The 26,739-nt window shown below is 36.9% G+C and overlaps 1 protein-coding gene across 2 annotated transcripts in view; it reads left to right on the forward strand.

Annotated features, from left to right (window-relative positions):
• Positions 1-248: 248 nt before the first annotated feature.
• The window catches only part of Wls (Wnt ligand secretion mediator), a 93,683-nt gene continuing 67,192 nt past the window's right edge, over positions 249-26,739 (forward strand). Inside the window, exon 1 of one of the 2 annotated variants that reach the window (XM_051195819.1) lies at positions 249-597. In XM_051195819.1, coding sequence (XP_051051776.1) covers positions 492-597 — 106 coding nt within the window. In that variant the 5' untranslated portion in view covers positions 249-491. Of the gene's footprint in view, positions 598-1,627; positions 1,649-26,739 lie in introns of those variants that run through there. The other variant, XM_051195828.1, reaches the window with a different exon arrangement.

Below are 26,739 nucleotides of genomic sequence, written 5' to 3' on the forward strand. Positions count from 1 at the left end.
GAGCCAGAAAAAGAAACATATGAGAGGCTGTTTATGCCGAGCCCATTTAACAACACCAGCCACCCCCCTCAAGATACCAGCTGTTGCCCGGGCAAGCTGCAGGCCAGACCTGAGAGCGGAGAGACAGAGCTGGCGGGAGCTCAGAGCCCTGAACTGGCGGGCCAGGGTTGAGGAAGAGAGGGAGGGAGGGAGGAAACGCGAGAGGGAGGGAGGAAGAAAGAGAGGGAGGCGTGTCATGTGATCCGCTTCCCTGCTCCTTTAAGCGTCCACTGGCTGCCGAGCGGCCGCAGTCTCAGCTCTAGGCATCTGGGGAGCCCGAGCGGCTTCGCCCAGGGATCCGCGCGGGCGCCTGCGGTCTGGATCCCATCTCCTCTGTGCTATCGCACCCTTGAAGTTTTGCAGCACCAGGAAAAGAGGACAAGGAAGAAGAGGGGAAGCGAAAGCAAAATCTAAAACATTTATTTAAAGGAGAAAAGAAGCGGGGCGCAGAAATGGCTGGGGCAATTATAGAAAACATGAGCACCAAGAAGCTCTGCATTGTTGGAGGGATTCTGCTGGTTTTTCAGATCGTTGCCTTTCTAGTGGGAGGCTTGATCGGTAAGTGTAAGAGCTGCAAACTTTCCCCTTTCCCTCTCTTCCGCCCTTGCCTCTTTTGCCTCTTGGGCTACTTGTTACAGTATCGCTGCCTTGCCTCTATGATCTAATTAGTCCGGCTATTGTGCTTAAGAAAGCAGAGCTCCATGGGGCTCCATGGGGCACAATTCAGTCTAGTGGCAAAGAGAAAAGGAGGGGAAAAGTTTTGGCCTAGTTTCAGTATCCACTTGAAAGGCAGGAGGGGGTGGGGGTGGATCTTAAGCATGGCGACGGATCGCGAGGAAGTGCTGGGTCCCAAAGTTGACTGCTCCCCCTGCTCTTTCCCTTACCCGCCCCCTTTTCCCTCTCGGTTCCCTTCCAATCAGCTCCGGGAGGGCAACGTAATCGACTTTATTAGGAATAACAGGAGAGTCCGAAGCTGCGCCCTGTGTCAGCCGAGAGCTGTGGCTGTTGTGGCTTGTGTAAATGCCTTGGGTTGTCTCGGAGAGGGACTAGGGAAGGATTTAGGGTCTCACCCTTTATCCCTTGGCTTCCTCGCCTCACCCACCCACCTCTGCGGTGGACTGCTCTGAGTTGAGGACACGAATCGGGATGGACTAGGGTGGCTCGGGAGAGAACTGACCCTCGCAGCACGAACTTGGAGAGGGCGTAGCGGAAAGCCCCTGTGAAAGGTGTTGCTTTTTTTTTTTTTTTTTTTTTTTTTTTTTTTTTTTGGCCTGTTGTCCCCTCTGCCATCTCCCCTCCCCCTCTGCTTTGAGCCCCAAGAGCCAGTGAGTCGGAAACCTGGGGTCCTCCCCTGGCGCCAGGAAGACGATTCCTGCTCCCTCCTGGGCTGCCCTCAGGTGACAGCTCCCAAAGCCCCAGCAGCGGCGCCAGGGAGACTTTCCCAGAGCCCACCAGCCCGACTTCTTGAGCCGAAAAGGCTTCCGAGGTAGCCGACCTTGTGCTTGGGCATCCATTCGGAAAACTCAACTTGCTTCATTCCTCCTCAGGTCCCTTCCTCCTCAAGATTCCGAACAACCTTGCACAAACTTCAGTGCCAACTTTGGAGCGGGTGCGGCTGGGAGGTTTGGCCTCCTTGGGGCTGGCTGTTGCTCTTAGCTGAATGGAAGAGCGCTGGAGCGGGGACTGGGTGGGGTGGGGGTGTCTCTGCCCCTCCAGGGAACCTTTGGGTCACACAGGAGCTCTCCAGACCAGCCGGGAGTCATGGGCGCGGTGTTCTCCCTCTAGACTCGGGTGTGTTAGGTTCGCATTCCAGAGACTCTGCTACTGCCAATCTTTGTAACATTGAGGTTAACTGTTTTAAACAAAGGAGAGTGGGAGAAGCTTCAAGAAGGGAGTTTTTAGAGGAGATCCAATACATGAGTTTTCTAAGCCTCTGACCTTCGTGCGCGCTTGCACACACACACACACACACACACACACACACATACACACACACACAGCTAAACAGCTTTTTCATTACACACACACACACTCACACATGCGCGCGCGCACGCAAACACACACACACACACACACATCGGTTTGGGCTTTTGTTTTGCAACGCCATGTAGAATCTCTTTCTCTGTATTAGATTTTCTGGCTCTTAATACTTCTCTGCTGGGAGCTGTAGGCAGCTGTAGTCCAGGCGCGCTCACAGTGATTATACCGCGGTTACAATTACACCTCTTGTTTCCCTTGATGAGCAGTTGCAGTTAGATGCTATTGGATCTTGTGTGATTTCAGTGGCAGACCATAATAAAATTTCTTGCACCTTGTGCTTTCAGAATTAAATTGGCCTATTATCCTTGTCTGACCTTCCCCTTTGAGGTTTTTGCACATAGTAAGCCATTACAGTTTCCTGTCTCTGCAGCCCCTCCACCTCCCACTTTACTCCCCCCCCCCACACACACAAAACTGATGTGAGCCCACAGAGTTCTTGCTTCCTGTTGTAGGCTTCCTGGAGCCCTTCTGGAACTAGCATATTTTCTGGAACCTCACTATTGCACTGAGGAGATCCAGGGCTCCCGAAAGTGTCTACTGGACATTAGAATGACCAGAGTTAGAGAAGTTTTGTTCAAACCAGGGTTTAAAGTACATAGTGCTAAGGGTTTTCTCCCAACTATTCCCCACCCCACCCCACCCCCCTAAGGAGAACCCTCCTCCCCTGGGTTAGTGAAGCTTTAGGCCATGCCTAAACAGATTTTCCTGAACTAACAAACTGCTGTAGTTCTAATTTTCATTGGAAAAGAAACATCTCTCTACAACATTTCTTGGAGGGAGTTTTTGCATAACCTTACCGTTTTACTTCCCTTCTCTTCCTTACTTTACTGTCCTCAATTCTGGTTTTAAGACAGAACAGATTAGATGTAGCCCATAGTGAAAGGTGTTTTAGTTTTTACCTCTTCCACTTGGAGAGTAGCATTTTTGCTCTTAAGTGAGTTTAGATAAACTAGGCTCTCTAGATGACCAAAATACAGCAAATGAATATTAACACAAGGTACATGCTATGTTTTCCACTCAGCTTCTCTAATTGAAAATAGATGAAACTGTTCAGAGTGGACTTGTAGAATCAGTACTTAAAGAACAGTTTGTAGGCTAGGAAGACAAGGAAAACATCAGAAACCTCTGCTCTCACTCAATAGCACTGCTACTTATGGGGCCAGGCACCCTGATCAGGAAGCAGTCTTCCCAAAGTTGCTGTTCTTTTTTAACTTTAGTCACTGTGTTACCTTTGGAACCCTGTTTTCCCCCATGACAGAAAACATGGCATCTCAAGGAAGGAGAATCTCTTTGGAAAGCTCCTCATTGGAAATACATGACACACACAAAACAAAACTACAAATCCCCTAAGCAGCCATAGAAAATTATGACTTTCAAAGTGACCAGGAAAGTCACTTAACTAAAAGGTTTTTCTCACTACTGGTAGATAAATGATTGTAAGATCCTTTTCATCTCCAATTGTATAACTTTTAGTGTTCAGAGTGTTATCTGACATTTGGAAAAATATTCGGCTGTAGCCTCATAAAATGAAGGGGGAAATTTTAAAAGTAGTTATTAAAACAAATAGAATGAATTGCATTTTGATTTAGATGAAACTCCCAGTGTCCTAAAGTCCTTCTTACCTAGCTTGCTTACTCTGCTTTCTGGCTGGTGTTCTGTTTTTCTTGTGCCGGTATCTATATATTGTTGAACTTTCGATGGGATTTTGCAAACTGACTCTGGAAGAAATATTTTACCTGGTAGAAACTGGTAGATTTATAAATTCAGTGGTTTATGTTTTTGTTAAAACTTTGAGACACCATAAAGTTAGGCATTATGTATTTTATACATTCAGAAATCTTACTGAGTGACCAGCTTTTTTAATGTTTAGAATTTGTTTAATATTTAAGAGACCCAAAAGGAAAAGAAAATGTTTTGAAATGTATTGTTTAATTTTGCCCTCCTGAAAACTAAGCCTGAACAATATTAAGTTGATTGCTCTTTGGTGTCATGCTTGATGAAGTTAGGAGTGTTGGAAGGAGTGGGAAGGAGACCATGTGTCTTGAAACAAGAGCACAGCCCACTAAAGGCCATGAACTTGAGTACCTGCCTCAGCATGTCTAACTTGTTCAGCTTCAGGTTAATCATTTCTGGGGATATGATGTTTGAAGAAACAGGTCACTTTCACCTATTCAAAAATCATGAAGAAAGCAGAGAGTACAACGGAACAGAATGGATTATGGTCAAACTGTTTTATGCAAGTCCACAAATAAGAATATTTCAAATTTAAATTACAAGTAAAATAAACAAATCACTAGTCATAATTTCTTTGGGAAGAAGCATTGTTTTTATGAAAAGTCATGTGAGCGCCCCCTCTTTTAAATGCTGAAGATACAATGTGTATGAGAGAAACAGACATACACATTTAACACATTTTCTCAAACAGGCCTGTCAAGGATGCAGAACTCTCTATTAGGCTGTTATTAAGTGGAAACTGTTGATAGTTTTGGCTGTTATTCATTTGCATGAGCATTTGTCTGCTGCTGTTATTCATTTGAGAAATTTGAGAAATTGAGTGAAATCTAATACAGGGTATATTTGATCTTAATTTTGCTGTATGTGCTGCATTTTAATGTATATTAATGTTGTACTTGTTGTATCCTGAAGTATTCAAGTATCTGGTGAGATTCATTTGTTTGGTTTGCTTTTTTTTGAGAGAGTCTCTTGTATTCCAAACTGGTTTAGAACTCACTGACTAAGGGTGATCTCCATCTTCTGATCCTCCTTACAGATATGGCGCACCATATTAGACTGTCTTATGAGAATCTTGGAAAGTACTAATTGGTTTTTGGCTGATATTGTTCATACTTTTTTTTATATTTGATTATGCTTTTTACTTTGTAAAATTACATACCTGATCAAATTATAGTTTTTCATTCTTTTTGTTAGCCCCTAAAGGAACCATACTACTGTATTTCATGTAAGTCCTGTGTAACCTTATAAATTCACTTAGATTAATCATTTTTCATTATTAAAATAACATTATTTGGCTTTAATTTTATTGTAGTAATCTTAATTACTACAATAAGACAATGCTTATGCTAATAGTTGCTAATCGTTCTCTGGTTTGTGGTTAGTACCTCCCATCTAGTTTTCTGGTGCAATTTTTCTTTCCCTAGTAAAATGAGAAATATTTTCTTCAGTTAATTATGAATAGTTTTGTGAGGTTTACAAATCCTCTGCCTATTAACCCTGCCTTATCTAGTTGACATTTTTACAATAATTTGGCCTTTATTTTTACATTATTATTTTTTCACACTATTTATCTATTTGTTTTTAAAGCAGGATTTCACTATATACGCATGGTTGGCATGGAGCTCCCTATGCAGACCAGGAACATAGATGGATGGAGATTCATACCTATCTCCCCCATAAAGTAGTTTTATAGAATGTCTTTAGCTCAAAACTTAGATGTACCACTGGTGTAATGTCCAAAGTGCTTTAATGGGGCCCATGTTGAGCTCAGGACAGGATTATGTACTGTCTGGGGATTATTAATAGGCAACTTAGAGCCTCAGTAAATTAGGGGAGTCATAAGGAGACAAGAGCCCCTCTTCAGCAACAGAAAATTTCTTATGATGAGGTTTCTCAGTACCACTTATTTATTGATAATTTGAAAGCATAAGAACATTGGAAGCTATATTGTTCAGCAAATTATTAGCTAATATTTCCTACTGAAGTAAATGTGTGAATAAAATATTACATTGAGCATGTATTGAATATACACTGTGTGCGTGTGCCAGATTTTGTATAATTTAATCCACAAGACCCTTGTTAGTGGTATTATAATTTAAAAAACATTACTTTGTGTGTATTTGTGTATCTGTGTATATCAGAGAATAACCAACTCAGAGGAGTTGGTTCTATCCTAGCATGTAGGCCCCAGGGATTTAATTCTTGTTGTCAGACTTTGTAGCAAACATCTTTACCTGCTGAACCTTTTCACTAGGCCATCACTGATATTATTGTACTCTTTAAAATATATCACTATTATATAAATAAATCAAGATGCAGCTAGTTCTAGTAAAATCTTTCAAGATTAACTCTCAATCAAGCATTGAAGTAGATTCTGGTCAGACTGATATCACAAACCAGAGTTAAATGATCCTGTCTAAATCATGACTTCTGGGTCTAAATAGATATGATTGTAATGCAGACAGGTATAATGAGAATCCAGAAACTGTAACTTATTGAATAACATGGAAGGGAAGAATAATCTATATGATGATAAAGGAAGTGTAACTGTAGTAACAAAGCAGTATCTTAGCAATGTCAAAGGAGGGTATCCTTTGGAAAAATTCAGAGACCATTCTTTTGAATGTGTACAAAACATCCAATTGTCTGAGCAGCCTGGCTCATGAACCGGAAAGAAACATTGCTTGATTTTATTTTATCTAGCTGTTAGTTTGACATATTTATGTGGTTATGTAAGAAGTTTGGACTTTTCAAAGGAAGACATGAAAGAATCACTGGAGATTGGAGAGAGTTTTGGAAGGTATGGATAGCAGTAATAGATGGGAGCAGTTGAAACTAAAAAAAAAAAAAAAAACTTTCAAAATGTAGGAGCAGTAGCTCTCAGAAGTAGTCATGTTGACACCATAACACCATGAAAGGTACATTTTATTCTTGGGGAAAATGCTGATAGATATTTTTTCTTCATGGAGAAATTGAAGCTCTTGGTTTTTCAACAGATTTATACAATCATATTACTTTCATTTGGGTAGCTCTCTCCTCTGAGACTTGGTAATAGTGGCTTAAAGGGACAAATAGGTCAGACATAGGTAGTTCCAAAGTGTCTGATGGCCATCGGAGGACAGGACTTTAAGATTAAGAAAAGTTTTGTGACTTTTACTTTGCATAAAAAAACTGAAAATATTATTAAATTATTAAAAAGAAGATACCTCATGTTTCAGAATTTTTAAAAATTCTTTTTTTTTTTTTTTTTTTTTTTTTTTATGGTTTCCCCTTCATTGAACCTCCACATTCTATCTCTAATACAGTTTTGTAAAGGAACAAACTAAGAATCCTGTTATTGTCTGACCAGGAGCAGTGCTTGCTTTGCTGTAATTTTTGCCTTTTGGATGACCATGGAAAACAGATGTATTGTTTCATTTAATGATCATTACAATCCACAAGACATTACTGCTATTTTCTCAAATATTCAGTTGAATCTCGGACCCATTTAAAGATTTTTTTTCTAATTTAATGATAATGTTTATTTCTTTTAAAATTGATATTTTGCTTTGTTCAGAAGTTAACAATTTCAGACTATCAGAGAACTAAGAAAATTAAAGACTTTTACAAATGTTCTTTATAATTTTTCACCAGTATAATTTGCTATCCGGACTGACTTCTTTTTGTTTATTTGTGGGTTTTTTTGTTTGTTTGCTTGATTGCTTTCTTTTCTTTTCTTTTAAGACAGGGTTTCTCTGTGTAACAGCTCTGGCTGTTTTGGAACTCACTTTTTAAACCAGGCTGTTCTTGAACTCACAGAGATCCACCTGCCTCTGCCTCCCAAGTGCTGAAATTAAAGATGTGCCAACATCACCCAGCTATAGGCTGTTTTCTAATGTAATTTTCCTATAGTGAAAAGTTTTCAATCAATAATACCAAGAAGTATATTGCTATATGTACATGTTAAGTTTTATTTTTTTTTCTTTAAACTTAATTCTTTGGAAATTTCACGTCATACACCCCAATCCTGCCCGCTCACCTTCCAGTCGCTCCATAGCCACCCCTCACCCCTGCATCATGCTCCCAAAAATAACTTCACCCAAATTAATTAAAACATCTTCCCAACACTGCTCCCTTCATTCTAGTGGCATCTGGAGTTTCTGTGTGTCATGCACTATACCCTTTTGTCCAACCACTATACCCAACACCAAAATGTCCATTGCAATGAGTCATTGGTCTGGTTCAAGGCCTCTGGAACATTGGACCCTCACCAAAATCCCTCTCAAATATTCTGCAGTTGCCCTGAGTAATGAAGGTACTGCTGTTATCATTCCACAGAAACAGTCTAAGGAATTTTTTGAAGCGGTACTTTATTGACTCCTAAGGCATGTTCTTTATGTGGGGTGTTGCTTTTCCCCAACTGTCTCTTTCCACATTCCTTCCATTTCTATGAAACACAGAGGGACAAGGTGAGGTTTTGCACAGATGAAATATGATGTGAAAGCTCATTCTCCTTTTTTGGCTCATGTTCCTTCATCAAGCTAAGCATTTCAATTGTTACCTGAGTACCAAAATGACTTAGCCTTCTAAACAAATGGCTCCAATACCTGACACATAACAACACTCATATCAGCACTATGATTGTGACCATGCTTATAAGCCATGCTGGGGAGGGCTAAGCCTGACAAACTCAAATGCCTCCTTGGTGACATGGCATCATGTACCAAAGGGAACATGAACATTACAGAAAACTTGGGAAATGAGTGCTGAAGAGTATCCCTTGGCTTTAGCCCATACAAAAAGGATTGAGTGCAATGGGTAAGCGAAAGAAGGCAGGTGTAAATATTAATGGAGATGGTAGAAAACGTAGTCCAGGAAAGGAAATTTAAGGCCTGTGCACACTTACCTTCAGGACACTGCTAGGCTGAATTTCTCACACTTACTTTTTAATCTGGTGTCACTCACACTCCCACACTGAGATAGCACGTCCATCTCCGTCCATCTCCATTCCCATTTAAAGCCATATGTACTTTCAAGTTTCTGTTGCCCTTTTTTCTTCTGGTTATATGATCTTTATATTCTCAGAAAAAGGAGTGCTCCCCCCCTTTTTTTTAATTTTTAAACTAGCTCATGCAAATTATAGGAATTTCTTAAATTTCTGGCTAATTTCCTTTCGAAGCTCAAAGGGCTTTAATCACAAAATGTATATGTATAAGAGAGCAGAGGGAATTAAAAGGAAAGATAAAGCCAACTATATTAGTTTTGGCAAGGTATTAAAATTTTTGTTTAGGGAAAAAAAGAGGCAATTGATCTGAAAATGATTGATTTAATGTTTTCCAAGTTCTACAGTAATAAAGCCATGGATTGTGCTGTAAATTCTTCTCCCTTTATCTTTCCTTTTTCTTAAACGAAGCAGTCATGAAGCAACATGTAATTTAGTTAAAATGATATCAACTTAGCCTGTTTGCCTTCAGGTTATCACAACCAAAAAGTGCTTCCAACTTGGTTAAATCCAGCCTTCTCTGAAGGCAAGCATGCATTTTTTGAGGTCCAGTTTCTTTTAATCTGCTTCTCAACATGTTTTATGCTGTCCTTTAGGCTGTAACTTGCCCTGAGTAGAATGCCTCTAATGGGAAAGACACACCCCCACATTCCTTTCTTTGCTCTGCTCTCTTAAGCTTATTCTGTCTGTGTGAACCAGGTTCTTGCTTTAGCTTTGCAAACTTGGGCTAAGCAGTTGTAGATAAAATTCTTGAGGAGGTTATGAACAAACTGCTATCAGTTACAGGACATATCTCTACTTGGAAAAGATCAGATTCTTCATATTGTTAGACAAGGTGGCTGCAACAGATCTGAGATAGCTTTGTTTGTTTCAACCTCTGGCTGCATAGAACTGAGAGTATGTTGAGACCCTGGTACATGCTCAGGCAGAACAGAGGTTTGCTATAAGAGAACATGGTATTTCTGTGTAATAGCTGATGAAAAGAAAAAGAAAGAAAGAAAAAAAAAAGAGATGATTTGTTTATGTTTAAGATGAAAGAGCACTATCATCTTTTAATTAGCATTTATCTTCTTTTCTCTTTTCTTTCTTTCTTTCTCCCTTTCTTTCTTTTCACAGTTACCAAAATTAAAAAAAAAAATCATCCATTACTTTCCTTCCTTTCTGCACTCACTCAAGAATATGTATTTTAGGAGAAAGATGAATATGTCTGAGATTCTGATTAAAACCAGGGTTAAAATAAATTATGACACAGTAACTTTTATGAATTAGGACTTACCCACTTCTGTTTAAGTAAGCTATTAACACTTCACACTAAGAAAGTTGTTAAAATTAGAAAATATACTTGTTGATTATTTGGGTGTATTGAAGGATTCTTGAAAAGTAGTTATTCTATAAAATAGCAGTATGGTCTCTAAAAAGTTTTTCATATGATGGTTTTTGTTTACTGAAAACCTGAGTTGCTGTGGAATATTACTTTACTATGTAAGGAAGTGTTATGTTTGTTTATGTTGTAGAATATTAACTATGTGAAAGTGTGTTGCATTTGTTTATGTTGAATTTGTTTAATTAGGCAAAGATGTGTCACATTTGTCTAAGGCACCCAATTGGTCTAATAAAAAGTTGAACATCCAGTAGCTAGGCAGTAAAGGGATAGGTGGGACTCGTGAGCAAAAAGAATAATAGGAGGAAAGAAATGAAAGGAGAGATTGAGGTAGAGGCTCCCGTGAGCCAGCCAGCCAGGCAGCCGCCAGCTAGCCAGACACAGAGTAGGACATGCAGAATGAAAGAAAGGTTAAAAAAGTCCTGAAGCAATATGTAGATGAAGAGAAACAGTTATAAGAGCTAGTGAGACAAGCATAAGCCAAGGCTGAGCATTCATAACTATCAAGTCTCCATGTCATGATTTGGGAGCTGGTTGATGGCTCAAAAGAAAGCCTTTATGTCAGTACTCAAGTGGTTAAGGCAGAAGAATCACTGTTACTTGGGGAGTGACTTCAAGGCCAGCTTCAACAATTTAGTGAGGTCTCAAATAAGTAAAAAGAGGATTGGGATTACAGCTCAGTTATAGTAGAACACTTGCCTATTATGTATGAGAAAATAAAAAAAAATGCACTTTTGTTCAAAGTTTTTCAAGTTCTAGGAATTTTATTGTAGCAACCAGTGGTAGTAATCTGATCAATCTAATTGCTATCAGGCTTTCTTTGAAACCTAGCCAAAACTTTAATGTGTTTTAAGTGTCAGTTTCCTTACCGAAAGAATTTACAAGCAGAAAATGGAATTTAAGTGAGTATAACATGCATTTGTTCCAAGTGTGCCAGTTCATAGTAGAGGACTCACTTTCTGAGAACCACTTTTCTAGATTAGAAGTTACCAGTAAGTACATGCTTAGCACATACATATATACGTTTGTGTCCATCCTGTGTTTTATTTATTTATTTATTTTGCTTCTCAGTAGGTTGGGTCCTAATAGAAACCCAACAACAGTACTTTATGACCTCCTTGTTGGCATAGTATGTGTTAACCAATAGTTTGAGAAATATGTCATTCACATATTTGTTAATCACAGTAGTTCATTTATCTTTTGATTTAGTTTTATTAACTTTCACAAGGCTTAATTTGAATCTTAAATAGTTTCCTTTTAATATTCTGGCTTGGGGTTGGAGATATAGCTAAGACAAGGTCCTGAATTAAATCACTAGCTCTTCCCCCAAAATCTAAAATCCTGGGCCAGTATACATGGCTGTTCACAGCCTAGGTAACAAATTTTAAAGACATTTTACTTACATATTCTATCTCTGCTTGTTATAACACAGGCCTTGATCTTCTCTTTTACAATATAAAACTGGAATCATTATCCATATAACATTTTTTCCTCTTCCAAATGCATAATATATACTAGAGACTTTTGAACAACAAATTTGAGGGAAAACGATGATCTTTTACTCATATGATGTCAGCTATTGGAGTATTAACTATAATTATAGAGTTGTATTGCCAGAATACTTTTTGTGGTACTAGAGGCATAGCAGTCTACCAGTATACATCTCTATCACCATTTGAATTTTAAAATAAGAATAACATAAATTATAATATATATGAAAAACTATATAAAACTATAAGCTTCAACTTGATATTGTTAACTTAGGAAAGTAATATATTAGTACCAGGAATATTGTTGAAGAAATGCATGAATAAATGCCTTGTACTTTGGACTTACTGCAAGGATATCAAAAATGTTCAAGTTCTGCCCTAAATTTTGCAGTGTTGTATTCCAAGCTGTACTTTCATGTTTAAATGAAGGTAAGGTGTTTTCTCTTGATCATGTTAACAAAAATGCATGCATACCCTCACTGTATGCATGCTTGGATATGAATAAGCATACTATTTTTGGAGTTGAAAAGGGACCTTCTCTTGTATTGTGGAAATCAAGGCCCAGAGGAGACCATGACAGCATATAGTTTGATCCAAGTTTCATGGTCAAATTTCATGGTCATTCCCTCCTGTTTGTGTGTTTTTATCTTTGATTGGGCATAAGCATAGACAATTGACTGTGGTTACTTATTCATACTCGACAATTAAGTATAAAGGTAATATGCTCTAGTGCATTTATTTCCAAAGTTTGAATAATCAAATAGAGATGCTGAGTGAGAGTGTAAAACTTGTGATTTGCTTTGTTTACAAAGCAAATATATTTCTTCTGCTTCACTAGGGCTGTTCAGGAGGAACTTATTTTAGCTATGTTTTTTTCTGCTTCATGAAGGCTGTTCTGAAAAGATTTATTTTAGAAGCCCCACAGTTTGACTTCAAAATCTTAAAAAAATGGTAACTTGTTTTTCTACTTTTCTAAGACTTTTGCAGACATATGGTTGTTCTCTGAGACTGAAGGATTAGATTTAAAATGGGACTTTAAATTTTAAACTTATTTATTTATAATGATAGGAATTGAACCTATTTTCTGAGTATGCAAAGCAAGCACACTCTACCTGTGAGCTACAACCCAGGTGTGGATTCGAGTCCTGGTTCCACCATGTGCTTGTTACACAACCTCAAATAATTATTTAATCCAAGTCTGAAACTATTCTTCAGAGAGGGTAAAGTAGGACTCACCAGGCTTACCTCATAAGATTATTATAAGTTTAAATAAGATGTTAAAACATTTTAGTACAGAATACTGAATTCTTAAAATTTTACAATGACTATTTTATTTTTATTCTTAGCCCTTTTCACCCAGTGTCCTGAAGAAGCTGTTGTAAAAATCAATGATATGTGGATGGTCCTAGACTGGTTTGAGTTTAAGATCTGATGAAAGGAAATAAGTTTTCTTGTCTCCTATTTAAATTTTTAATTGGGAATTTAATAGCCTTAAAGGGATTAAAAATAAAAAATAAATCTTTCTAAAATTCATCATTTTAATGCGACAATTTTGTTTAAATCATTTTTTTTTTCACTTCTGGCTCCTGGAATTCGAAGTCTCACTGAGTAGAGACACTTAACAGAGGCTTTCTGTTGTCTTTATGCCAGCTGCACATTTACTTTAGAAATTTAGCAATTCCTCCTCTTTCCTTCAAGCTCTGTACCACTACTTAACTCAAGATTGCTATTGAGCCATTGAACCATGGGAAATTCATTTTCAAAATCTGCTTAATTGCTGTGAGACTTTAATTTGTTCTGGATGATGGTGCTAATGTCTGGGAACTGGGACTGAAGCCCTCCGAAGTTGTTAATTTAATCAACCGCTGTGCCCTTGCCTAATGAAGGGGGCACCAGATCCTCCTCACAAAGAGGCTGGGTCCCTCCTGACCACCTCGTTCATGATGAATAACAGAGCCCCCACAGTCAGGTTGAGCACTTGGGGCAAATTATCAGAATGTCAGTTCCCATTATATGAGCTTCCCCAAATAGTTGTTGAATAGATTTTGTATAGGAACCCCGAGTCCTCGAAGTAGGGATTCTTGGGGGCTTGTATTCATACCTGATAATCTGAAAAATTCTTGAATCATTGAGGTTCTGTTGCAGCTGGTCTATCTGTAAAATCATAAGCATCACCTCAAACTGCAGAGGTGCCTGTTAATCGCTCCTTTTCCATGGCAAGACTGGTGAACACTTGCTCTGGCCTCTTGATAAATTAGCTTGTTTATTCCTCTTCTGCTTATTTCTATCCTGCTGTTGGTTAGTGTAATGAAGCAGAAGCCCATTGTGTATGTTCATTGGGTAGCAATCCTCTGGCACCAAAGAGGGTAATTGAGTAGAAAGGCGGATGCTGTTGGTGCATGGGAGAAGCTAACACCACATGAGGTCACCAGGCTTCCAGCTTTAACCAATGTGGACACAATGCAATTGAGATTCTGAAAAGGGTTTGTTTATAGTGTGAGAGTAAGGGTCAGTAGTTAATTTGAAATGCTGTAGGTGTGTTTTCCTTGAACCAAGAAGGTACAGAGCATGTGTCATGGAAGATTGTAAATATCCTCAAGGGGTGGAGGATAGAGTTGGGGGAGGAATTTAAGACAAAAGCAAACTTAAACGTTCTGGTATACTTATTATCTACCTATCCACATTTTCTTAAAAGTTTTACATTCTTGAAAATGAGTTCACAGCAGAAAAAAATACTATAAATCTGTGATTTAGAGGCACAGTTCTGTCAAGAAAAAACCTTTTTTAAAACAGTGGTTCCTCAAATGCAAAGGTAAGGGAGTCTTGTAAAATATTAACATTATTCTAATGAATGCTCGTATTTAAAAATGTCTTTCAGGACTTATAATTGTCCCAACTTTAGTGAGATAATATGGAATCATTAGCCCTGTGTTTATTCATAGTGTAAGCTTTTGCCTTTTTTAGGTATTTGCTTGATTATTTAGTTACCTGTTAAAAATTATAGAATTGTAGCTGAGTGTTGGTGGTGCATACCTTTAATTCTAGCATTCAGGAGGCAGAGGCAGGTGGATCTCTCTGAGTTTCAGGCCAGCCTGGTCTACAGAACTAGTTCCAGGACAGCCTCTAAAACAATACAGAGAAACCCTGTCTCAACTCCCCCACCTCCAAAAAATTATAGAATTGTGACTTTATAATCACTCCAGATAATTTAAAATCAGTGAGAGCTTCCCCTATAATGTAGAGGAATGTTATGAGCAAACATTTGGTTTTTAGAAATGACAATAGGAAAAAGCATGGAGGCAATGCATGAACCAAAGGTTTGTCATGACCCTTATCATGCTTTGTAGGGTTTATGTTAAGTCTAGGATATGTGTTTGATATTTCTGATACCTTACATTTGTAGAAAGCTTTTATCATTTTTCAAAGTGCTTTTGTAGAAATCACCTCATTTGATCTTGCCAACACCTAAGATAGTCCAGTCCACCAGGGACCTTCACATTTAAAGACATGGAAACTGAGAAAATAACTATGTTTATGGTATGTTGTGTTTGGGAAAGCATTATATTTGTGGTGATTAATACTTGGAAATTTGGAATCGTATTTGCTACATGATAACAGGTATAAGAAGAGTAAAATGGTGTAGAATTCTAAGCTCTCTTCTAGGAGAAGTAAATGCTGTCTTTTTTCCATCTTTCTCCATCTAACTCACAGTTGCTTCAGTGAAAAATTGTTGGATCTCTCTTTATGTATTGTTTTGATAATCTGTAGTCTGTTCAGGTTGCCAGGTGTTTTTTTCTGTTTCCCTAGGCAGAATCTAGTTCTTTAGATATTTTGGTAAATTTTAAAGGAGGAGCAAGAAAATACTCTTAAGGACTAGATTTGCTGAAGTTTGGTCACCTACAATATTAACTCTTCCGTGATGTGCCTTTTTCTTAATTATGCTATGCCAATAGACAGACATTTGTGTGTTAGTGTGAGGTATCACAGAACATCATGATTGAATTATTCAGTGTCCTTTGGTTTGAGTTTTCAGCAGTTTCAGCCTAGAAGCTATTACAAAATATTTTGAAAACTATTATTCACATCTTTATGGTTTAATTACAAGTTTCAAGTCTCTGGATTTACCTTTAAAGACTGATAATCAGTGATGATCACCATGTAACCAACTTGCTAAGTCTAGGAGTGCATAACAACTCCATGCTTGTTGTCTAATATTGAATGTTTCATAAATTTTTAAAGTTTTTGTTCTTGTGCTGAATATATCTTCCTTTTTCTTTTATAATCCTCGTGAAGCTTAAATGTGAAAATGATCATCTTTCTATTTAGTGTCTTGATTTGCTTGGTTGCTTCTTTCCTTCAATATTGTGTTTTCAATGTTTATCATCTCAGGAATGAAATTTCTTGAAAATTAGGAAAAGGAAGATTTACTGGAAGTTTTGTTTATTTTGATGTCTTTTTGTTTTTGTTATTTTGTTTTATTTTTGTGAGGTAGTTTAGTTAGCTTCAACTCTCTACTTGGCACAACATAGAGTCAGCAAGACAAGATTATCAGTTGAGGAATACTTGGGTCAGATTGGCCTATGGGTTTGTCTGTGGAGGATTTGCTTTAATGTTCATTGATAAAGGAGGGCTGAGTTCACTGTAGGCATCACCATTCCCTGAGCAGGTGGTTCTAGGTTTTACAAGAAATCTAGTGAGCCAGCAAGCATCATTATTCCATGATTATGATTGACTGATTTCCTTCAATGACAGACTGTAACCTATAAGCTGACTTAAACCCTTTCTTTTCCTTAATTGCTTTTGGTTGTAGTGTTTTATTATAGAAACAGAAGTTAAAAACTACAACACTAGAAAACTGCCCTGTATTCAACCTGTTTGTTTTGATAGCAATACTCTGAATTCTATTTTGATATTTTCTTTGCCCTTCAATCCATATGGCTTCAGCAATTATTTACTTTTGGTTCCAGAAATGCATGGCTGAAATTTACCTAATCAGAGTGAAATCTGAGACCTTGGTGGTGGCCAACAAGAAGCATCTCTTCTTTTTCTTCCTTTCAGAGTTTGAACTCAGAAAACACAAACTTGTTATTTGTTGGAATCTAATAAAATAATGGATATAGTTTAATCATGGAAAAAAATGAAATCTCTTGACATAGTTTGATTTCTCAAAATGACCATGTAAAGATCATTCAGTGTGAACTTTCTAAACGATTGATAATTTTTTCTTCTTTCCCTCTTGTTTCCTTCTGTTTTTTCCTACCTTCTTTTCTTTATTCATTGCCTTTGACAGAGTCTCACTGTATAATGCAGGCTGTCTCAGATTGGAATCCTACTGTTTGCTGGGGGTGCAGCCATGAACCACTATGTTCAGCTGATTTATAATTTTTTTTCTCAAGCATCTTTGAATAGTTTATCTCTCACAGTTGAAAGATTATTATACTTATTACATCATTGATTTAAAGTTAAGGTTGTTAGAAACCATTGCTACATTGCAAATACTGAATTTAGTTGGAATGGATCTCCTGTAACAATTGTTAGGTACATTACTTTTCATTAGAACACTGTTCAGCACCGAGTTGCTAGTGCAAGTCATTAGTGATAATTCTTAGAATTCGGCTAAACTCTGACTTTGAAACAAAGCTCATTCTAGCACGTGCTCTGAGTTGGATGCATGTGAAATATAGATGGTCACATGGTGTTCAGGCAGCTGAAATGAACTTTTTGAAGGAAGAAGAGAATTTTTAATGATTATTCAAATGGAGCAGTATCTCTGGGGATGGCTGTGAAATTTCATTAGTGTTTATGATGACTCTGGAGGTTTGTTTAATACATGCTAGAGACTATGAGGCAGAATAAGCAGCAACTTGGCACATGTTACTACAGTTCTCTAACTGGGTTAGCTATGGGGTACAGAGGAGTATGTATACCTAGATCTTATCTTCCAACAACTTCAATTTGATTAGAAAGACAAAAGTAATAAAACAAGTTTCTGTTAATGGCTAAGTTAGTTGTAATAGACCAAGAAAATCTCTAAGCTTATTTTAAACAAGATGAAAAGATTATTGAATAACTGTAGTCTGACATAGATTGGGTGATTATTTGAAATACAATTTGACATGTATAATTAAAGACAAGATTTATATCATTCATGTTCTAAATTAATAGTGAACTAAATAGGAAAAGCCTTGTGTGTAATATGAAGAAGTCTAGCTTGAGTGTCATTTGCCTCTCTATACATCCAATCCTTCATGCTTCCTCCTATCTTTGCTTGGAGACATTTCCTTTGGTAATTAAAATAGGGCCATGCTTTTCCTCAAAGCCAAATATGTTTGTCTTTCTACCCACCCACCCACCCCCATTTTTATTAAATGTAGTATGGTAAATCTTGAGTCTTTTGCTTATCTGTGGATCAGACATTTATTTAGTTTTATTTTATGTCTATTGGTGTTTGAATTGCTTATGTCTGTGAATCATGTACACATCCAGTATCTTCGGAGGCCAGAAGAGGGGCATGGATCCCCCTGGAACTGTATAATGGACAGTTGTGATCTGCCACATGGGTACTATGAATAGAATCTAGGTCTTTCTGAGGGCCAACCAGTGCTCTCAAACACTGATCAGAGTTTTTAGATTATGATTAAAGCATATTTTCCATTTCACAAAATTTTGGAAAACATCACAGGATCATCTACTCATCTGTGATGCTAAGGAAAGAATGCACAGGATATAGAAATAGTAAGCCAATCTCATGCAACTGTGAGATCTAACCTTGCTTCACCTTATAACCTATTGCAAAAGAAGGTAATGTATGTGAAACATCTGATTTTAGCAATGAGCCAAAGTACAAATAAAGTAAAACTATTTTAGGTACATGGAAAAGTTGAGATGATTAGAAAAATACTGTTAGCACTACACAGCAAAATATGATTATAATCAGGCAATATTATTTGAGCACTATTTATACTCTAGGCAGTGCTACGTGTATTATATTCATAGCTTTGAGATGTTTATTTGGAACTAGATTCTTTGGCTGACTTGGATTTACATTTTTAAGGTCTAGAAAAAATGAAGTATCCTTAAATCATTGATTTAGACTTCTTATTTATTCATTGCATTTCTTTAAGAAATTCTTCTACCCAGGAGTGGTGGCACAAGCTTTTATTCCCAGGGAAGGCACAAACAGGCAAATTTCTGAGTTCCAGACTAGTCTGCTTTGCAAAGCTAGTTCTAGTACAGCCAGGGCTACAGTCACAAGTGTGCTCTTGCACACACACACACACACACACACACACACACACACACACACACTATTTAACAACAACAACAAAATACTTCTAAAAGAAACAAAGTTTGGAGGGCAAAAGCTGGAGGTGGCTGCAAATTGACCAGAAAGTTGACAAGTCTCCATAAGGACTGGCATTGTGTTAGTCATTGTGGGCAAATCCATTCAGCTTAGGGCTTCTGTCTGTATTTCCCTTTGTGAATTCTTCTACTGAATGTCCCATCATCCATTGTTAAGATGAGGTTCTGCTAGTTCTGTCGTTTTTACTACATAAATGTTTTAGGAACTCTCCACAGACAGGCTTGATTGTTTGTGTGGGCTGTGAACAGATTGCGTGGGTGACGAGACAAGCAGGAAAGGACTCAGTAATCAGAAAGGAGTTGGGGAGCAGTGAATTCTTTCTCGTTCAGAATAGAGCTTGGACACAAAGGGAAGTTCGTTAATCATGCTTCATTTGTAATCAGAATGGAGAGGCACTTTTAAAAACTACTGCTATTTGGTTCACTGTTTCATCTGAGTTAAACCAACTATACAATAGCTAATCGAGTGGTTAAAAATTTCCCAGAGGCAGCCAGGCAGATTCAAGCTCTACAGAAAAAGGAGGTGACTGATAGTGATGGTTCTGACCCTGCCCAAGGTTCTCATAGAGGCTAGCTTATACTTAAATAGTAAAATTTGATAGGTGGTGAAAAACAGGAAAAGGATCTGTAAGACTTGTGAATTTTGATGAATTTTTCAGACTTAAGTCACTTTGTGCTAAGTCTTTAAAGTAAGTACTAATAGAGAATCAACTCTCTCTTTTTTTAAATGGTATATCTCTCTCTCATTTACTGGATAAATTTGGAAAATTTGCTTTATCTTTTGGTAGTTCCTTTCTTAGAAATCTTTAGTGCTCAATTGGTGTTATGAAAGATATTAAGACTGTAAATATTCTGAGTGCCCTACAAATGGAGAAATAGAAATACTCTTAGTATTATTCATATTCTGTACAGAAAAGTAAATCAGTATAGTTTTGTTGTTGTTTTTAAAGAAAACTTGTTATTCTTTCAACATGTATCTTTTTACAAGGGAGGCTATATTCCTTGCTACACGTTTTTTTTTATTTGTTTGTTTTGTTTATTTTTGAGAAAGCCCTATGTGTAGCTCTGGCTGTCCTAGAACTCACTCTGTAGACCATACTGGCCTCAAACTCACAGAGATCTGCCTACTTCACTGGAATCAAAGGTGTGCACTGCCACTGTATGGCTTTACAGGTTACGTATGAGGACAAGCTTGGAAATTCATAGTGTGGATAGTTTTGTTTTGTTTTGTTTTTTCCAAGAGAGAACTTTGAACTTATCTCTGCTATATCCATTTAATTCATCAGTCTAGTGGTGAGATGTTTTACAATGAGTTGTTGGTATTGAAGAACTAAGGAATGATGAAAACAAAGGCAACAGTAGTGTATTGAAAAAAGTCTGCCCAAAATTCACATTTTGCTAATTATTTGGAACAGCAGAGAAATTTATTTTGGCATGTGTCTAAGGATTTATCTAGTCCTGTCTCATCTACACTAACGTCTTCCTACAGTGATTTTACATTCTAGTGACCTATTGTTCTTTAGTCCACTTATTTTTTTCAATTCACTTATTCCTTTTTACCCTTCAAAGATAGTACTTCAGTGACCATATTTAGTTTCTACTCAAGAGTCCTGGATTTTCCATTTGGAGTAATCTAGAACATGTTTTCTGTTTATTTCATGGTATTTCACATAATTGAAGATGGCTATTATTTCCCTCCTTTGTCTTTTTTTCTCTGCATGAGATACACCTTGTCTAGTTTAGTTAGACCCTTAATCATGTTCACTATGGATTTTCTGGTGATTACATTTTCAATCAAGGTTAAATATACTTTCATTACTGTGGTAACCAATTGCTGCTTGTTTTTACTTAGAGAAACCAATGGTTTTTGTTTTAAGTATGAAGTACATAATTAAAAAGTCAACATATGACTATCCTTATAGCAAACCTGTGGATGGTGGTGAGCTCCATACTTGGAATACAACTGCATGCAAGCTGGACACTGATTTTACCATTTTAACTCAAGTGACTTATAGCACACACGTTTTTAATGCATCTTTTTTGTCCACTTTTCTTATTAGGAGAGCCAGTGGGCCCAGATGGATTTGAGTTCATCCCCTGTATAGCTATTACTTACTGATACTGAGTGTGACATAGGATAAGTAGTTTTTAGATCCTCATTTTACCCACCTCTGAATAGAAAGAGTTTTATTTACCACTTACATCTATGTAAGAATGAAAACAGTTCCTGTTAAATTCCTTGAATCCGGGTCACTTAAGAAATGATGTACAAATGGTTAGATGCTGCTGTCTTTTATAATTAGTATTTGGCAACCAGATTCATCTAGGCTGGCTTATCAAAAAACTAGAATGGGTATGAACTTTTGGGGACTTGGAATCATGATTATTCCATGATAAGGAATGTTGTTGTGGAGTGACTGAATGAAGTATACATTTTTTTCTTTTTAAATTAATTGTTATTTTTTAAAAGATTTATTTATTTTTCTGGTATGAGTTTTTTGCTTGCATAAAGTGTACCACAGGACTGCCTGATGCCTATGGAAGTCAGAAGAAGGCATTGGATTCCCTAGAACTGGCATTGTAAGACACCATGCTGGTGCTGTGAGAAGCTAGGTCCTCTGTAAGAGCAACAGATACTAACAACACTGAGCCGCCTCTCCAGCCCTAAATTTTTTTTTAGTTTTTTAAGAGTGAATTTTAAGAGTGAATAATTGGGTAAAGTAACAATTCTCAACCAGGATTAAGGTGAAAACCTGGGGTAGGGTGATCAGGGAAGCTAAGAGGGTCAGAGCCAACATAGCACTGGGTGATAAGCTCAGACTTTGAACAGACTGTTAAAATGAATCTAGTGCAGCCATATTTTCAACATCAGGGGAGTCTAACCCCATAGTTCTAAGATGCTGATTCTTTCAGTATTGTATTTTCAGGTGCTAATTAAATAAATAATGCTTAGAGTTTACATAACACTTTCTATACCTTTTATTTTCTTTAATTGCAATAAACTCAACTGCTCTATTTTCTAAGTAGTTATTTTACAAAAACAAAACAATCCACAACCAAAGGTGAATCTTATATAATCTAGTAAATTGTTCCCTTAATTTACAATGTCAACACACAATGGACAGGACATAAAATCTGTAGCAATGCTTATACAAAAAAACCTCTTCTTGTTCCAAGACACTTTATTGATCCTAACCTCTCTTTCAAAATCTCCCCTTTTCATAGACTTTGTCAATTTCTTCTACCTGTCCCTTCTTTTCATTGTATCTCATAAAAATGCAAAGACTCCATTTGGTACAGTTGTTTATAGGTTGTGAAGAGAATGAATAACATTTTATATGTGTGTTCTTTATTTATGTGTTTATGTGTATGTGTTGTATTATCTGTTTATAGGTATGCTTGCTTATGCATCCATGTTTGAAGGTCAGAGGTTAACTACAGATGATTTCTACTTTTACTCTCCTATCTTATTTTTTGAGACAGTAACCTGGAGCTTACTCTTTTGGCTAGAGTGGCTGACTAGAGAGCCTCTGAAATCTTCCTGTCTTTTCCTCTCTTAGTGTTTGGATTATAGACACATGCTGTCATGTACAGCCTTTATGTGATTGCTGGGGATATGAACTCTGGTCCTCATGCTTGTGTAGCAAACACTTTATCAACTGAGTCACACCCCCAGACCCATAACTATTCTTAAGAATGTGTACAAAAATATGTCATAAAATCTTCAATCCTACTTGTAGCACAATAGCATTTTTTTGTGTTACACCTACTACCATCAATTATATGTGTCTAAGGCTGAGATGTGGACATTTTACCTCATTTTGTGTCTCATTTGTTTTACGTTCATACAAGACTGATGACAGTTATGGAGTTCGTTAAAAAGTCCTTCCTTTTGAGAATATATATATATATATATATATATATATATATATAGTGTGTGTGTGTGTGTGTGTGTGTGTGTATGTATAAAACTACTAAAAACATGTTCATGTTGGCCACAAACAGTGGGAGCACTATTTCAAAAATAATCACATTTTTATCATTGTCTCTCATTTCTTTCAACATGTAAATGAACTTTCTTCTAGTAGACTGAGGTAATAGTTTAAAATTTTGTTTTAATCCTCTAAATTTAGTATTCATGTTATAAACTTACTGACACAGACTTGTAAAAGCCATATTAAGTATTTGTAAGAAGGAAACTTGGGTTGGGCTTGTGTGTATTATTATGTCACAGGCTTCATGAAAGACAGTTATGGTACCTTCCAGACTTCTTCTCTGTATCAATCTTCAATGTGCATTAATACAAGAAGTCCACACACCTAATTCATTATGGCATTTTTGCAATGATGCCTACAAAGTGGTTGATAAAAGTTTGACGGTAAATCAAATGTAACTTAATGCCAATCAGTTCATTATATCATAAGGACTCCACAAAGACCTGCGGTTCGGTTCAAGTTTGAAGAACTTACATGATTAAGCCTCCATGGATACCAAGGAGAAGGAAGATGCAGCCAGACTTTTAGAAGCTTACATATTCAATAGTATGCTGTAATAAAAATCGGCCAGATTACACTGACACCAGAAGCAATAATGATTACTTGCTATGACTGAAAGGAAATCAGAGAAATACTTTGATGTTGGCTCATAGCATTTAACAAATTAGGCAAAGGAAATGGCACTTGAGTTAGAACCTACAAGTTTAAAGTGTTAAAATATTTAACATTTTCATAGTGATTGAAACATAACAATTCTAAAACTGTAGGTCACCCTTACATTTTACCTCTCTGCTTAATTATAGGAATTCACAGATATAAGTGCTCACCTTTTCTTTGAATAACCAGGAAAATTATGAGTCTTTTCATTTGTGAAATTTAAATAGGTCATTAACAGGCCTTACTTGTCTTTAGTCTTGGTTATATTTTGTTCTTTTGTTACACATGTCTATTGAAACTTGTCAGAAAATAGAGAGAAGTCAATAAACTGCAACTCTTTACTACACATTAAATTCTACACTTCTTCACATGTCACATGCATACACACATGAATTTATCATTTTGTTTTTTGTTTTTTTAATTTCTTCTTCTTCTGAATTTACTGTAAAATGGAGAACTCATCCTTTCTTGAGCCAAAATATACTATTATATCCTTACCTGAATTATCAGTACATTCTTTTTTAGCTTGCTCTGAAGCCAACTTGTCTATAACTTTTAATCCTTTTTTCATTCTTGACTACAAAGTCTACAAATATATTCTTCTAATAGCAATACTTGCTTTTTAACTCCAAGGCATGCCTCTTCCAGTCTGCCATTCCAAAAGAAACCAATAGATATGGGAGAATGTACATTAGGCTTAGGTGAGCACAATGTATTTTCAGGAGCTTCATATTTTTCTTTTCTGAATGGAACTCTGTAAATAAGTGAAAGTGATTTAAATTCATATACCAATTATGGTTCATCTCTATTAGTGGTAATGATACAGATAAAATCAGAACATCTATGATATATAAGTGATAGATGCCGGATAATAAGTTATAAATAGTGAATATCAGAAAATTGTCCTTCACAGCAACTGTTTCTCTTAAGAGATTAATTACTTTTGGGATTTCCTAAGTCTAAAATTACAGTATAATGTGTACTGTGGCTTGCTTGTTCAAGAACTAGAACCAGTTACTTACCTTTTATTGTCCCTCATACCCACAGCCTGCCAAGGCAGTTTTGAGAACTTCCAAGACACCTGTGAGAGATCCCCATACAAAGACTGGTGCATACCCTTGCTAGGTTTTGTGATCATGACTCAAGGTAGTACATTGTGATACTCTAATGTTTCCCACAAAGGTAATTTTCATAGTATTCAACATAACCTTTTGGTACAAGCTTGGAAATGTAGCTCAAAATGTCTGGTTTTCAGAGCAGTGGACATTAACAGATGAGCCATTCGGTCTTTCTGTGGAGGACTTTTTGTGCTCATTGCATGTGTGTTTAATTTTTGCTGTTTTAAGCATCATGGAGTAATGTACTAACAGACTTTTTTTCAGAATTATAACTTAAAGTTAGTGATTTTATGTATTTCTGCCAGGATTCTTGATTCATGCTTTCTTTGCTGGTAGATATAAAGGTATCATTTTTTAATCCAAATTTAGGTCATTGGATTACTAGCCTAATTAGAATGTCAAATGACTTTCAGGACCTTTTATGTGTGTTTTATTATTTTGTCCAAAAGTAAAACAACTGGCACCAACCTTCAGCCTAAAATATTTTCATGTTTACCACAGCATTTCACATGCTATGTAAGAGTTTGGCTCAGGGTTCTATAGCACTTTGATTTTTTTCTCCATGGTTCCAACACTCCTCAGTTCAGAGGATCTAAGCCAAGCAAGTAATGCAAACCAAGTGTAGCTGCTTACTTGCCATGTGGATTCTATAAAGCAATTCTGTTCTTTTTTTTTTTTTTTTTTTTTTTTTTATCTTTGGCACTACAATTAAGGTTACAGGCCAACCATTTAAAATATTTATCTGCTTAATATGGAAACATAAAATATTTTTAAGTGTTTTAGAACCAAAATGAAAAATATAACAGTTTGCTGCAATTTCTAAAACTATACTGTTAAATTGTTTGTGCCATTCACTCATAGCTTTATACCACAGTGAACTATTTTTAGTAAGTGTTTGCTACACAAAGTTGCATTCCACTTTTGATGTTCACGGATTGTGTCTTGCTTTGTGGGTGTTTATCTGCTGGTTGCCATGTAAAGAGTGAAGTTTACTCTGTGAGTACATTTGTGAGTTAACATATGGATTGTTTGTGCTAACCTTTGTGGCGCATGTATTTCTTTCACCTTACACATGTACACATCAGACACCTTTCTTTTTGCTCTGATAACAACCTGACAAAAGCAAGGAAGGAAGAATTTATTTTGTTTTATTTTAGTATAGTTTATCATGGTGTCAGAAGCTTGAGGAATCAGTTTACCTTATATCCTCAGTCAGGAAACAGAGAGAGATGATGAACTCTGATGTTATAATTACTGTTTTCTTTTTCTGAAACTGGAGAAGAAGAATAACCCATGGAATGATGTCACCTACACCTAGAATGGGTCTTCCTACTTTAAGTAACCTAATTGAGATAATCCCTAACAGACATGTCGATAAATGTATTTTCAAAGAGGTTCTAGATCCTGTGAAGTTGAACAATTCAGTTAATTCACCTTCACAATGTACACTTGTATGTGGCCCTGGGTGTAGGTGTGTATTCCTGTGTGTTGTCATGCATGAGTGTCTTTATATTGATATATAGAGTGTGTGCATCTGTTTTGCTTTATTCATCTGTATATTGCCATGTGGATACATCTGTGTGCTCTTCTGAGGAGTATATTTTGTGTGTGTAATTGATGTTACTGTGTTGCTATGTAGGGTGCATATATGTTAACATATACATGCATATATGTGTTAACACACACACACACACACACATATATATATGTAAAATCTGTGTGTTGGGGTCTCTGTGTGTGTTGCTGTTTAGGCAGAAGTTTCCTGTCTCAGAACCGCTTGGTCCCAAATACATGGCAGCTGCTTCCCAATTTACTAACAGAGGTTTAATATTACTTATAAATACTTAGCCAGGCATTGGTGGTACACACCTTTAATCCCTGCACTTGGGAGACAGAGGCAGGTGGATCTCTGAGTTTGAGGCCAACCTAGTTTACAGAGCTA

The sequence above is a fragment of the Phodopus roborovskii genome, unplaced genomic scaffold (genome assembly GCF_943737965.1).
Source record: "Phodopus roborovskii unplaced genomic scaffold, PHOROB, whole genome shotgun sequence".
In the NCBI taxonomy this organism is placed as follows: domain Eukaryota; kingdom Metazoa; phylum Chordata; class Mammalia; order Rodentia; family Cricetidae; genus Phodopus; species Phodopus roborovskii.